The sequence below is a fragment of the Eretmochelys imbricata genome, chromosome 1 (assembly GCF_965152235.1).
Source record: "Eretmochelys imbricata isolate rEreImb1 chromosome 1, rEreImb1.hap1, whole genome shotgun sequence".
Lineage (NCBI taxonomy): Eukaryota > Metazoa > Chordata > Testudines > Cheloniidae > Eretmochelys > Eretmochelys imbricata.
In genome coordinates this window covers 338470370-338484486 of record NC_135572.1, presented here as the reverse complement: position 1 = coordinate 338484486, position 14117 = coordinate 338470370, and the positions used below count along the sequence as shown (strand labels likewise).

The 14117-nt window shown below is 41.4% G+C and overlaps 1 protein-coding gene across 1 annotated transcript in view; it reads left to right on the top strand.

Moving 5' to 3' along the window:
- The window catches only part of GNAT3 (G protein subunit alpha transducin 3), a 40130-nt gene that overhangs the window by 20520 nt on the left and 5493 nt on the right, over positions 1-14117 (top strand). Inside the window, 2 exon segments of the mRNA XM_077807870.1 lie at positions 3010-3151; positions 10570-10727. Of these exon segments, the coding sequence (XP_077663996.1) occupies positions 3010-3151; positions 10570-10727 (300 nt within the window).

Below are 14117 nucleotides of genomic sequence, written 5' to 3'. Positions count from 1 at the left end.
GAACATTGGTCTGTACAGAAAGCTACAAGCAGGGACTTTTTTTCTAGAACAGAGGATTCCAGTGGGAGATGTTGAAATGCCCATATTGATCCTGGGAGACCCAGCCTACCCCTTAGTCCCATGGCTCACAAAGCCTTACACGGGAATCCTGGACAGCAGCAAGGAACACTTCAACAATAAGGTGAACAGGTGCAGAATGGTCATAGAATGTGCCTTTGGAATATTAAAAGCACACTGGCGCTGCCTTTATGTCAGGTTAGACCTAAACGAGGAAAATATTGCCATGGTCATAGAAGCCTGATGTGCACTCCATAATGTTTGTGATACTAAGGGTGAAACATTTCCCCCAGGGTGGAGTATGAAGGTGGATCGCCTGGCATCTGATTTTGAGCAGCCAGATACCAGGACTAATAGAGGAACACAATGCGGGGGAGGAGGGCTATTTAAATCAGGGAAGCTTTGAGGCAACATCTTGACAATGAGCAGCAGTAATGTGTCTTTCTATACAGCACTCTACCATGCTTTGTTAACTTTCATGAAAATTTTGATGATTCCTGATCAGGATTTGTAATCAGTCAATGATGAAATTGCCATCGTGTATTAATTCCAGCAGCAATCACCATGTTTTGGAGACAAATAAAGATTGGTTATCTTTCAGAGAGTTTATTTTTATTAAATACCAATTAACAACATACACAAAAGGCTTGGTGGGAAGGGATATAATAGTAAAGGGCAGTGTAGGCTCTCATAGCTGTTTATAAGTCCAGCTATCATTTTGGAAGCTGTCCAAAAGCGTGGAGTGAACGAGTTACCGAGATGGGCTGGGAACTTAGAAGGAATGTGTGGGAGGAGTTTGGGGAGGGCATGGAAAACAGTTCTGTATCAGCTCAGGGGGAAGAGGTGCACTTCCTGCATGTGAACGGTTTCAGACCAGGTTGCTATACTGCTCACCTGTGTGCCGCTTTGGTCCCTGCACAAGCAATTGCTGATTGGTGCGGGAAAGTTTCCTACAATGGGGGAAGGAACAGAGCTCTTCTCTCCTGTATCATGAGACAGACTCCTGGGACTGGCTAGATCCCTCTGGAGTGGAAAAGAGATCTGGACTCGCCACACCACCAGACAACCCTGCCATATGCTGCACATCATCCTCCAACTTGACCTCCTCATTCACGACTTTATCCTTGGGGTTGAGTCCACTGTCCTCAGTCTCCAACCCTGCCGAAGTATCCATGGAGCTCTTGGTGGTGAAGGTGGGGTCACTGCAGAGGATGGTGACCAGCTCCTTATAGAAGCGTAAAGTTTTCAGTGCAGCATCAGAGCAAAGGTTTCACTCCCTTGCATTCTGATATGCTTACCTCAGCTCTTTTATCTTTGCATGGCCCTGCTATGTGTACGATTTGTAGCCCTTCTCCAGAATGCCATGAGAAATCTGGCCATAGGTATAAAAGTTCCTATGGCTGGAGCGCAGCTGGGACTGCACTGCCTCCTCTCCCCACAGTGCCAGCAGATCCAACAACTCAGGTGTGCTCCAAGCAGGACGGCATTTGCTGTGTGGAGCCACCATTGTCATCTGCGAAGATGCTGTGAGAGCTGTCCATGCCGAGAAAACAGGAAGTGGAATTTCAAAAATTCCCAGGTCTTTAAAGGAGGAGGGGTGGATGCCTGTGTACCTGAATGCTAACTGCTGACCAGAGCAGTCACAAACGGCACTGTGGGACACCTCCTGGAGGCCACTTACAGCAACATAACCAAGTGCAGTGTCTACACTGACACTTTATCGATATAACGTTGCCGCAAAAAGCTCTTCGCCTCTTGTCGAGGTGGTTATATTTTGTCGGCAACGCAGGAGAGTTTTGTCGGCAGAAGGAGCATTGCAGTGGGTACACCTCCACTGTTTTGTCAACAAAACTGTGTAGTGTAAACAAGGCCTTAGTGTAGGCTTGTGCCTTGCAAGAAAAGTCTCGCTGTACACTTCTGTTCATTCAGAACTACATTGTCACAGCCCTTATTCTACTGGGCAGGGAGTACTACTTAGCCCTGTTTGGATTGTAATTCTGGCTACAGGGAAACAGCAGGAGTAGCTCACTTGGTACCCTTTCTTCACCTTTGAGTAAGTGGGCAGGAAGAGTGGGAGGAGTGGGAGTAGCCTTGGCTCTCTGCCCTGTATTTCCAGTCAAACACCTAGCTGGATGCACAGCAAGGAGTAAGCTGCACCCCAAAATGAGGGGAAGTAACTTATTCCCCTCCAGAGTCAGTGAGGAATTGTGTCAGAGGGCTTGTTTTCATGCACCGGGGCACCATGGTAGCACTTAAGTGAAGACGTGACTATGCCAAAGGGAGAGCTTCTCTTGTTGGTGTAGTTAATCCATGTCCCTGACAGACAGTAGCTATGGCAACAGGAGAAGCTCTCCAGTCAAGATAGCACCATCTACATGGCAGGGTTAGATCGGTATAACTATGTCGCTCAGGGTCGTGGATTTTTCACACCTCTGAGCAATGTAGTTATACCGATATAGGTCTGTAGTGTAGACCCGACCTGAGTAACAATTTGTTCTCTGGGCTGCTCCTGGAGCAGTGCAATTAGGTGCCACCCCTAACTCAGACAGATCATGAAGTTCCAATCTATCCCTCAGTGTTAGATCTTCCATTCATCCTCACTGTCCATCTGGCTGTGAAACAGGAGAGCTACCATCCCAGTCCTTTTGTTCCCTTTAGCCCAAGGACTGTTCCCTGCTAGTTCCCTACTATATTAGCCACTCCAATGTGGGCAGAGATGTGTAGAGATAGTGGTCTCGAACCTACCCACCTCTTCACCAGCCAGAAGAGCTGACTGACTTCAGAGACTCACAATTGGCTTCACATTTCCTGATTTACAAATGGTTCTTCTAGAGGAGGCTACATTAAGTTCTTCTTAGTATTGAAACAGAATTCAAAAGCACTTGTTATCCAGTTCTTCTTGAACCTTTACTTGAAAGTTATCTGAGATCTGTTTTTCTATTTGCATCACAGGATCATCCATAAAGATGGCTTCACAGATCAGGAATGCATGGAGTTCAGATCTGTCATTTTCAGTAACATATTGCAATCCATCCTGGCTATCGTGAAGGCAATGCCCACTTTAGGGATTGATTATAAAAACCCAGCCAGTAAAGTGAGTATGACATCTGTGCCTTTGAAAAGGCATACAAATACAAACGTTTGTATCAAGATAATGGATGCCTATGGGATAGCAAGAGAGCTCAGCCTTTGTTTTACTGTAGTGGACACATTTATTCTTCTTGAATTTTGTTTGTGTCACTGTGTCCTTCGGCATCTGAATTGTAACATTTAACACTGAATTGAACATTTTTTTGAAGGCTGACACATGAGATTTGAGATCTAAACTTTTGAGCAAAATGTTATTCAATTTGTACAAATATTGCCCAGAACCCAAACCAGTAACTCACCTCCTCGCCACAAATAAGAGAGAGAATCCCTTTGTGATTAATAGCTACTTTTCCACTGCTGTTGGGAAGTGCAATGAATTTTTCCCTTTTATGGACAAATTTGGGGGCTCAGTTTGGGGGCTGAAAGGTCACTGAGCCATGGTGAGAGTAGTGCAGAGTTACATGGCCTGCTTGTGCTCCCCAGAGCTCCCACATTGTGCAGAAGCAGCACACCTACCACTGCATCTGTAAGGGGTGCAGCGTCTCCTCCCGTGTGGTTGCTTAGTTCTGCTGATGGTGCACAGAGGAAGACGTGACCTCCACCCCCCACTTCTCTCTCCAGCCTCATGAGGGTGGCTGGTGGCACTAGTGGTGCTGGTATTTTCCAATCCCTGAGTACCCATCAAATATTGCCACTGTGGCTTGCACACGGTGGAGTGCACAGGGAGTAAAGGAGGAGGGAAGCCCCTTGCTCCCTCACACACACTTTGTGCCCTTGCACACGGACCAGCTACTTTGAAGTCCTATTATGTATTAATGTTCCATATGCAAAATGAAAGCGTTAGGTCTACTCTTTAGAGATACAGACATACAAGTAATTTCCACTTCCTCCACACAAGAAAGTCTATTATCCCAGACTTTTCATGCAAAGCTCCCATCGCTATCACCAGGAGCCGCAGGGACAGAACTCAAATAAGGGCCTACATCTTCCCATTTAATGCTATGATTAATCAATTCCCGGTAATTAACACATATATTCCCTACAATTCACATCTATTGATCTGGAATCAAGTATAGTAAGGTCATATTGGGCTTTCAGAGTGGAGAAGCCCCAGCAGGTACTGACCGTCTCCTTGTTGCTAAAATGGCAGTTACCTCCTGATTTCACTGCAAGGCTGTGCCTCTTATGACACATAAGGCAAAATGCATCTGTGAAAATTCAGCACTTGCTAACTCCGTCACAACAGAGAACAAATTTGACACACATGGTGCTCTCCCAGATGACGTAGAATCAGCTTGGACAGCCATAAGTACAATCATCCAAGAAGCCAGAGATGCTGTTCCCAAACTGGAATGCTACAAGTGATTCCCTTGGCTATCTGATGAGATATTTCAAATTTTGCAAAAGAAATCTAAGGCTAAACAGAGCCATGATGCTGCTGAACAAGGTGTTTGCCATGATGCCATTGACAAGGCACTTTTTGGTTGAGAGTAAAAATGGGGCATGAAGCTTATTTTGACAATTTGGCAAAAGAGACAGAAGATGGAATAAGATCTAATAAATTATTCTCTGCATTCAAAGCTACTTACTCACTTCGATCAAAACTGGACTTTGCATGGGGTTTATGTGGATAAATACAGCTGATGAGTAAAACATGTTTGACCCAAGAAGTCCTGCAAAGATGGAAAGAATATTATGAGACTGCTCTTAACTCCATGCCCATATATGGATGCATTGCTAGTAGTTGCATTTCCTGACCCTGAAACCTGTATAGATGTTCCTACATTGGAAGAGTATCACTGCCATGAAGAAACTGCAAAGCTGCCAGACCCAATAGCATAACACCTGAATTTCTCAGCAACACCAGAGAACCCAGAAGAGCAGCATTTTTGTCTAGGCTTGTACTACTGGGAAGGTTTCAGTGGAGTGGAAGAAAGGGATCACCATCCCACTTTATAAGTGCAAAGGTCCATGCACTGAGTGCAGTAGCTACAGGCCAATAACCCTGCTTTTCCCAGAAAAGTTTTTATATGTGTCCTACTCATCTACCTCCAGCCTTTCATTGTGAAATGCCATTGTCCAGAGCAATCGGGATTCACTGCTAGGCAATCTACAATGGACACTACACTTGCTTTTTGTCTTTTATTTGAGATCTATCACAAATTCAGTGGTGGCAAAAGGTGGGAAAATTTGCAGACGATACAAAACTTCTCAAAACAGTTAAGTCCCAGCAGACTGTGAAGAGCTACAAATGGATCTCTCAAAACTGGGTGACTGGGAAACAAAATGGCAGATGAGATTAAATGTTGAGAAATGCAAAGTAATGGACATTGTAAAACATAATCCCAACTATACATATAAAGTGATGGGATCTAAATTAGCTGATACCACTCAAGAAAAAGATCTTGGAGTCATTGTGGATAGTTTTCTGAAAACATCCACTTAATGTGCAGCAACAGTCAAAAAAACAAACAGAATGTTGGGAATCATTAAGAAAGGGATAGATAATAAGACAGAAAATATCATATTGCCTCTATATAAATCCATGATACTCCCATATCTTGAATACTGCATGCAGATGTGGACACTCCATCTCAAAAAAGGTATATGAGGAGAGATTAATAAAACTGGGACTTTTCAGCTTGGAAAAAAGACAAATAGGGGGGATATGATAGAGTTCTATAAAATCATGACTGGTGTGGAGGAAGTGAATAAGGAAGTGTTATTTACTCCTTCTCATAACACAAGAACTAGGGGTCACCAAATGAAATTAATAGGCAGCAGGTTTAAAACAAACACAAGGAAGTATTTCTTCACACAACACACAGTCAACCTGTGGAACTCCTTGCCAGAGGATGTTGTGAAGGCCAAGGCTATAACAGGGATCAAAAAAGAACTAAATAAATTCATGGAGCATAGGTCCTTCAATGGCTATTAGCCAGGATGGGCAGGAATGGTGTCCCTACTGTCTGTTTGCCAGAAGCCGGGAATGGGTGACAAGGAATGGATCACTTGATGATTACCTGTTCTGTTCATTCCCTCTGGGGCACCTAGCATTGGCCACTGTTGGAAGACAGGACACTGGGCTAGATGGACCTTTGGTCTGACCCAGTATGGCCATTCTTTTGTTCTTATGTCTTTGACAGCAATATACGTAGACCTAAAGACCGTCTTTGATTCTGTCACCAGAGCTGCCCTATGGAAGGCTATATGAGGCACTTGCATTCCTGACATCCTCTTGAGGTTAATTAATGATCTGCATAATGACCGGGGACATGGATGTGATGGGGGACCCATACATCTGAGAGGTTTTACACTAGATCAGAGGTGAATCAGGGATGTTGTCCTGGCCCCAATCCTGTTCAGTCGTGCAGTGGATTGGTTCCTTGAACATATCTCTGCAAATATGTGTATAACTGTCAATTTAACTTCTAATACAGACCTGGATTAAGTAGATGATGTTGTCCTTTTTGGACAGGGTGCAAATTACTTTAAAGAGGCACTAGAGAGCTTTCGACACATGGCAGCTGACTAAAAGTTTCTCTGGCAAAACCAAAAATCCAGAGTGATGGCGCAAAATTTCTGATACAGGACATCTGTGCTTCCTGACAAACCATGGAAGTAGTGGATGATTTCATGTATCTAGCTGTAAATTGTCATCAAATGGGTACAGCCAGACACCCTGAGCAGAATCAGTTCAGCAGCCTCTGCCCTGAAGGACCTGCATAGGCTCTGGAGCCAAAAGAAAGTGAAATTATATGAAAAAGTTCAGATTTATCAAATCTGTGTACTTCCGATCCCCTTATATGGAACTGAAACATGGACATTGCTTACACAAGACATCAGAAGGTTGGTCGCATTCCATATGCATTGCCAGTGGTGACTATTGGGCATAAGATGGTTTGATTTTATCAATAATAGGGATGTATTCTTAAGAACTGGCCTTGAGAGGACTGAAGACCTTAATGGTCACTGCTGGCTGACACTTTTTGGTCATATAGCCCAACTCAGAGATAAAGCTCCCGCACATCGAGCCCTAAAGGTCGGATTTGAGGTCAGGAGGGGGCACTGCTCAGCCAAAGACTGGCACCAGCCACATGGTCATCCACAATTAATCTGGCTGCACCAGATCAGTAATAACTCTGGGGTGCTTTTAGATACCAGGAGTAAAGCTGTACAATGTGGCCATGGACATTTGGTGCCATGGATCGTTGCCATCTAAGCATATTGTTGTTGTTGTAGAATTCATATCCTGTTGCAAATTTCTCAAAGGCTTAAGCATAACCAAAATTTCAATTGACTTTTCTAGTTATGGCATGAACTGCTTATTGAATGTTACCCTTATGTTCAATATAGATATTCCCCAAAGATTTATTTTATATTGAATTGAAGCCACTTATGTGAAATTAACTTCTTATTCCAAAAGGCAGCATTTTATGATAATGGCATATGGTATTTTGGCCTAAAAATGGTAAACAAACACTTTACAGTTTGAAGAAAATGAAGAATGATGAAATGTAGAAAAATATAAATACTGCTAGTTTATAACTAATAATACAATGAGTCTGCCCATATAATGTTTTATTCATAACTAGAGATGCGTGAAAAATTTGTGATAAAACGCAAAACCATTTGAGTTTCATTATGAACTAGAAATGCATGTCACATTTATTCCAAGGATCCACCACTTGATGCTCCTTCTTGGTGAACCTGGACTAAATTATGCTTTCCATTACATCATCCAGAGTTCATGGGTATGGGGAACAGCTTCCATATAGGAGAGATTAATAAGACTGGGTCTTTTCAGCTTGGAAAAGAGATGACTAAGGAGGGATATGATAGAGGTCTATAAAATCATGACTGGTGTGGAGAAAGTAAATAAGGAAGGGTTATTTACCCCTTCTCCTAAAACAAGAACTATTAATTAAGAAATTAATAGGCAGCAAGTTTAAAATAAACAAAAGGAAGTATTTCTTCACACAACACACAGTTAATCTGTGAAACTCTTTGCCAGAGGATGTTGTGAAGGCCAGGACTATAAAAGGGTTCAAAAGAGAACTAGGTTAGTTCATGGAGGATAGGTCCATCAATGGCTGCTAGCCAGGATGGGCAGGGATGCAAAACAATGCTCTGAAGTGTCCCTGGCCTCTCTTTGCCAGAAGCTGGGAATGGGCAACGTGGGATGGATCACTTGATTATCTATTATGTTCATTCCCTGTGAAGCACCTGATATTGGCCACTATCAGACGACAGGATACTAGGCTGGATGGACCATTGGTCAGACCCAGTATGGCATTCTTATATTCTGATCGTTTCTCACAGTTTTGACCTGAGACTGGACTGATACTCATTGATTTCAACAGGGCTTTGCTTTTAGATGCAAGTTTTGTTCAAACCCAAACCTATGAAGACTGAAGCAAAAGAAAATGTTTGCACAAAGTTCTTTGGGTGAAACTACTGAGTTTCACAGATCCTTATGGCTAATCCATTTTTTTTAAACAACCTTCAATTAAAATACTTTACTTATTCATTTGAGATAGGAATAAAGAAACTTACATTTCAGATCAGACCAAGACTCTACATCTAGAGCAGCATCCTCTTTCATTCTATCCAATGTAATTGGATATTCTGAGGTATATGACACCCAAGTCTGTCAAATTTTGTGAAATATATTTGACTCCAGTGTTTGTATTTTACTGATGCTGGATATACTAGAAAGAGAAATAGACATATAACATATGGTCCACAGGACCCAATCGGCTCTCATGATTCATGCTCAACATCTGTTGTATTTTTCTCTTGTTTTCTCTAAATGACACTTTCCACCAGAAAACTTGGAGGAAGTAGTTTTGTTATTAGTGATGTAGCTATTGTGCTCAATATTGTGTAGATATAGGATAAGGCTTAATTCTGTCACCTTTACTTTCACTGAGCAGTATTGACTCAAGTCAACATGAATAGGATTCATTAAGACACAGTCCCTGCCTTCAGTGATCACATTTAGGAACAGAGAGGATCTACTAGACAGTGCTCCTGCCTTTTAGCCAGTATTGATCACTATTGCTATAATTTAAAATAAAGGGAAGAGTTTGTTTTGTTTTAGAGCAAAAAAAAGGGAGAATATTTCATTAATTTTTTCAAACGCATCCATTTTTATTCTTCAAAACTTTCAAAATATCATATTTTCAATCAGTTCTAGTTATTTCTTCATTGTGATTCATTTGCTTCACATGTTACAGTAACCAACTTAACTTTCTGCAATCAGCTTCATTCACTCTACAGTATCTATCTGGGAGTCGTGAAAGGGACCCAGGAAAAGTAACAAAACAAAACAAACTTTCAAAAATTAAAAAGAGAACAGACAATTTGTTCCAATGGTTAGAACACAAGACTTGGAATTAGGACACCTTGAGCTCATTCTGTGAAAGGCTTGCTGCATCTTACTCTGGGCAAATGCCAACATTATCAAAACTGTGTGCTCAAAAGTAGGTTTTTAAATCCTTACTTAGGCACCTAACTCAGTAGCCTGGTGTTGAAAAGCCATAATACACATTCAAATTAATATCTGGTTGCAGTCATTTCAGTTGTCTTATTATATTACTTAGCTTGGTGAGAAATGATGGTAAGGGATTATTTTCTATAATTATCCACTGATATGACAGTGTATCAAGTGATCCTTATATAATCAAGCTCTTTATTTAAACTCTGCTTCTAAGCCACTGGGTATTGAAAAATATATATATTTTCCACACAGTACATTGCCTGCAGTCTTTTGTTGATTAATTACAACAGGATGCACACAACTATGAATAATATATTTAAAACTGCCACTCTTTTCTTTTTCAATTACAGGTTCTGTCCCTAAAGTCCACATCAGAAGGGAAATGCATTCATTAGCTGGATTCACTTATCAGCTTTTTTTTTTTTTTTTGGGGGGGGGGGGGGTTAGTGCCCTAAAGCTAGCAAAACCTGTGTAATATTTTTTTTCAAATTACATTAAAAATATCCTTAGGAAATATTTAAGTCTTAAATCTCACTAACACTTTAGCTCAGACAACATGTCTCTGACACTACATAAAAAAATCTTTCTTGCCATATCGATCTGCTGTGAATAGCTCTATTAGGATGAAACTGACCTGTGGTACAGAAAGCCAGAGGATGCTCTCTTAACCACTTAAGTCCTGCTTTGGACCTGCACCAGAAGGTGGTGTGATAAGCTGCGAGGCCATGAAGATGTGTGTATGTGCCCCCCCACCCCCCCACCCCCAGAAAAGTTGCACAGATTAACATAACAAAGACAAAAAAACCTGCAAGAATGAGAAATTTCTAAACCACTGTGATTCATTATAGAATAAGTATGTTTCAGAAAGAGATCAAGGACCACAATATGTTTGAACTATATTTACTGAAATTTCCCTTTAGGAAGATGAAAGACAACTGTACACTATGGCAAATTCTCTAGAGGATGGATCCATGACTCCTGAATTGTCTGAAATCATAAAGTGACTATGGAATGACCCACGAATCCAAGCCTGCTTTGAAAGGGCAGCAGAATATCAGCTCAACGACTCAGCAGTTTAGTAAGTGACAAGAATTTTCCCTTAAGAGCGTTTAGATATTGCAATGATGTGCAAGAAAGACCTAAAATTAGATGGTCTTTACCAGAGCTTTTAAAAGGTAGTTTCTACTAGCCATTCATTTATTATTGCTATCAAGGAAATATAGCAAGTATAGCCTGAATATCGTGAGAAAGGCAGGGATGCAGCAAATGTGGTGGGTGAAAATAAATGCATGGTAACTTGAAAAAAACCAAGACAATTTTTGATTTGCCTATGATGCATTAGTCACATTTAAACAAAGAAAACAAGTAATGATAAGAAGATATTTCATTCTTTGAAATTTGGTTGATAAAATAGTTGAAATATTCTTAGACTTTTGTAGGGAATTTGATTTAGTACAACACAACATTCAGACTAAAGAATTAGTACTATACAATATCAATTACATGGATTAAGAATGGCTAGCGGCCAGATTTCAAAGTAGCTATCAATGGGAAATCATCACTGAAAGGAAGTGTTTTCTAGTGTGGTTTCCCTGGGGTTGGTACTAGACTATTATGTTCATAGCATTCAATCAGAGAAATTGTATAAAAAATACTCTTTCTGGAAGGTTGCAATTGGAATGTAACACTAATTTATTTCTTAAAATCCAGAACCATAACACAAAGAACCAAAAACAGTGAGAAAGTAGAGAGGCATAACTTATCCTACCTTACTCTAGGCTGGCTCTTGGAGACTGACTCTGAAAGACCCACTTCCCTTCAAACCCCTTGCAAACTTAAAGTGATAGCTTGTAATTTTAACACCATTTTCAATACACCACATAGGCCAGATGCTAGCCAAGATTTTCATCAATGATCAGGAAGTAAACAGAAAATCATTGTTGATAAAAATGTGTGGAAGACACAAGATTGGTAGAGTGGTAAATGATGAAGAGATAATGGATACTTTTAAAATACCACTAGATACCAATGTGCATCTTTAGGCACCTAAATACCTTTGAAAATCAGACCTTTAGAGCAGGGATCGGCAACCTTTGGCATGTGGCCCATCAGGAAAATCTGCTGGCGGGCTGGGATGGTGTGTTTACCTGCAGCGTCTGCAGGTTTGGCCGACTGCAGCTCCCACTGGCCGTGGTTTGCTGTTCCAGGCCAATGGGGGCTGCGAGAAGTGGCGGCCAGCACATACCTCGGCCCACGTCGCTTCCCGCAGCCCCCATTGGCCTGGAACGGCAAACTGCGGCCAGTGGGAGATGCAATTGGCCAAACCTGTGGACGCTGCAGGTAAACAAACCATCCCAGCCTGCCAGCGGATTTCCTTGGCGTGCCGCGTGCCAAAGGTTGACAATCCCTGCTTTAGACCCTGATCCTGTACTGTTAAAGTGCAAGTGAGTTTTGTCATTGCATTCAAAGCTCTCATGGTCAGTTTAAAGCCTACTGGAGCCAACTAGCCATTCTAACATTGCACTTAAATTGCTTTTAAAACTACTTAGATTGTAAGCGCTTTGGAGTAGAGACTATCTTTTTGTTCTGTGTTTTTTTCAGGGCCTAGCACGATGGGGTCCTGATCCATGAATGTGGCCCCTAAATGCTATTGTAATTCAAATAATGCAGAATAAAAGACACTTCCTCAGATGATGTAATTCAGTATAGCTCCACTTATTTCTATGGAGATACTCCAATTTATACCTGCTGAGGATCTGGCCCCAAGAGTTTCATTGACTGATCTTTGAACTTTTTTGTTAGGTGAGTCCAGTAAGTTTGGACACTCTCCTTCTTTCCGGTGTTTTTTATTGTTTTTTTGTTTTTTCTTAAACTTCTTGAACTCTGGAGACCATCTCTATGTTTAGGGTATCATAATTTAGAAATTCCTTGTTCAAATCAGTTCAAATTTGGCTGAAATTTTTTATCTTGGAATCAGACACAATTTATCCAAATTTAAGGTCAATGTAACAGGGGAAAAATTAGGGTTATAATAGAAATTCAGTTGCAGCCTGAACTATGGAATGACAGAACAAGCACTTAATGCCTCTGGCTTGTTTAGGCACTTAACTGTCTTTGTGTTTAAGAAGACCCAAGGTGTGTGTATACTGACTAGCATATACACGTGTGCTTTACTACTTTTACACATAGTGAAGACTGCCGTGGCTCCTGACTCCCACAAACTGACCTCTGGCTAGAGTAACTGCTAGGACCCGTGCTCAGAGAACAGAAATTTAGATCCAATGAACAAGAATTTGATGAAAAGAAAAGGAGTACTTGTGGCACCTTAGAGACTAACCAATTTATTTGAGCATGAGCTTTCGTGAGCTACAGCTCACTTCATCAGATACATACCGTGGAAACTGCAGCAGACTTTATATATACACAGAGAATATGAAACAATACCTCCTCCCACCCCACTGTCCTGCTGGTAATAGCTTATCTAAAGTAATCGTCAGGTTAGGCCATTTCCAGCACAAATCCAGGTTTTCTCACCCTCCACCCCCCCACACAAATTCACTCTCCTGCTGGTGATAGCCCATCCAAGGTGACAACTCTTTACACAATGTGCATGATAATGAAGTTAGGCCATTTCCTGCACAAATCCAGGTTCTCTCACTCCCTCACCCCCCTCCAGAAACCCACCCCCATACACACACAGACTCACTCTCCTGCTGGTAATAGCTCGTCCAAACTGACCACTCTCCAAGTTTAAATCCAAGTTAAACCAGAACATCTGGGGGGGGGGGAGGAAAATGGCAATTTTAAAACAATAGGTCAGCCATTTCTGCTGGACATATATAACAGGCTGACATTGAAATGCTCAGCTGAGCTGAAGTACTCCTTCCTTCTGTGAAGTCTATTCAGTTTGCAATATGAAAATCCCATTTGTTTACTAATCTGCAAGGACTGGAAAAATCCCAGCACTTTTTAAATTTGCAGGTATGTTAAACATTGCCGGATTACGATGGTGAGTTGCGGTGTTTGCTTTTGCAATTCTCCAATTAGCTGAACTGTACATAGGCACATCGCACACAGGCTAAACCTTGTGTGAGAGATGAAAAAAGCACAAAGCCTAACAAACATCAGAGAGACTTCCATTTGGGCTACATTCATTGTTTGTCTTTGATACACAAATCACTGTAAAAGTGCCGGCTCAGAGACATCCCAGAGGTCTGAAGATGATGACACCATTGTTAAACCACATATCAAAACTGATGTATTTTGCCTTTACATTTTGTTCGCTATTTGGATATCAATTGTAAGAGTCAATATACTTATAAGCCAAAAAAGTTCTTGCCTTCCTTTTTGTTGCTAGTTCATAACTCTCTTTATGTTAGCGTTTAACCTCTTAATGGAGGGAATCTTTACATGTTAGGGAGTTGGGTTACTGATGAGCCATTTCTAAACCTTTACTTGAAGTTAAAAG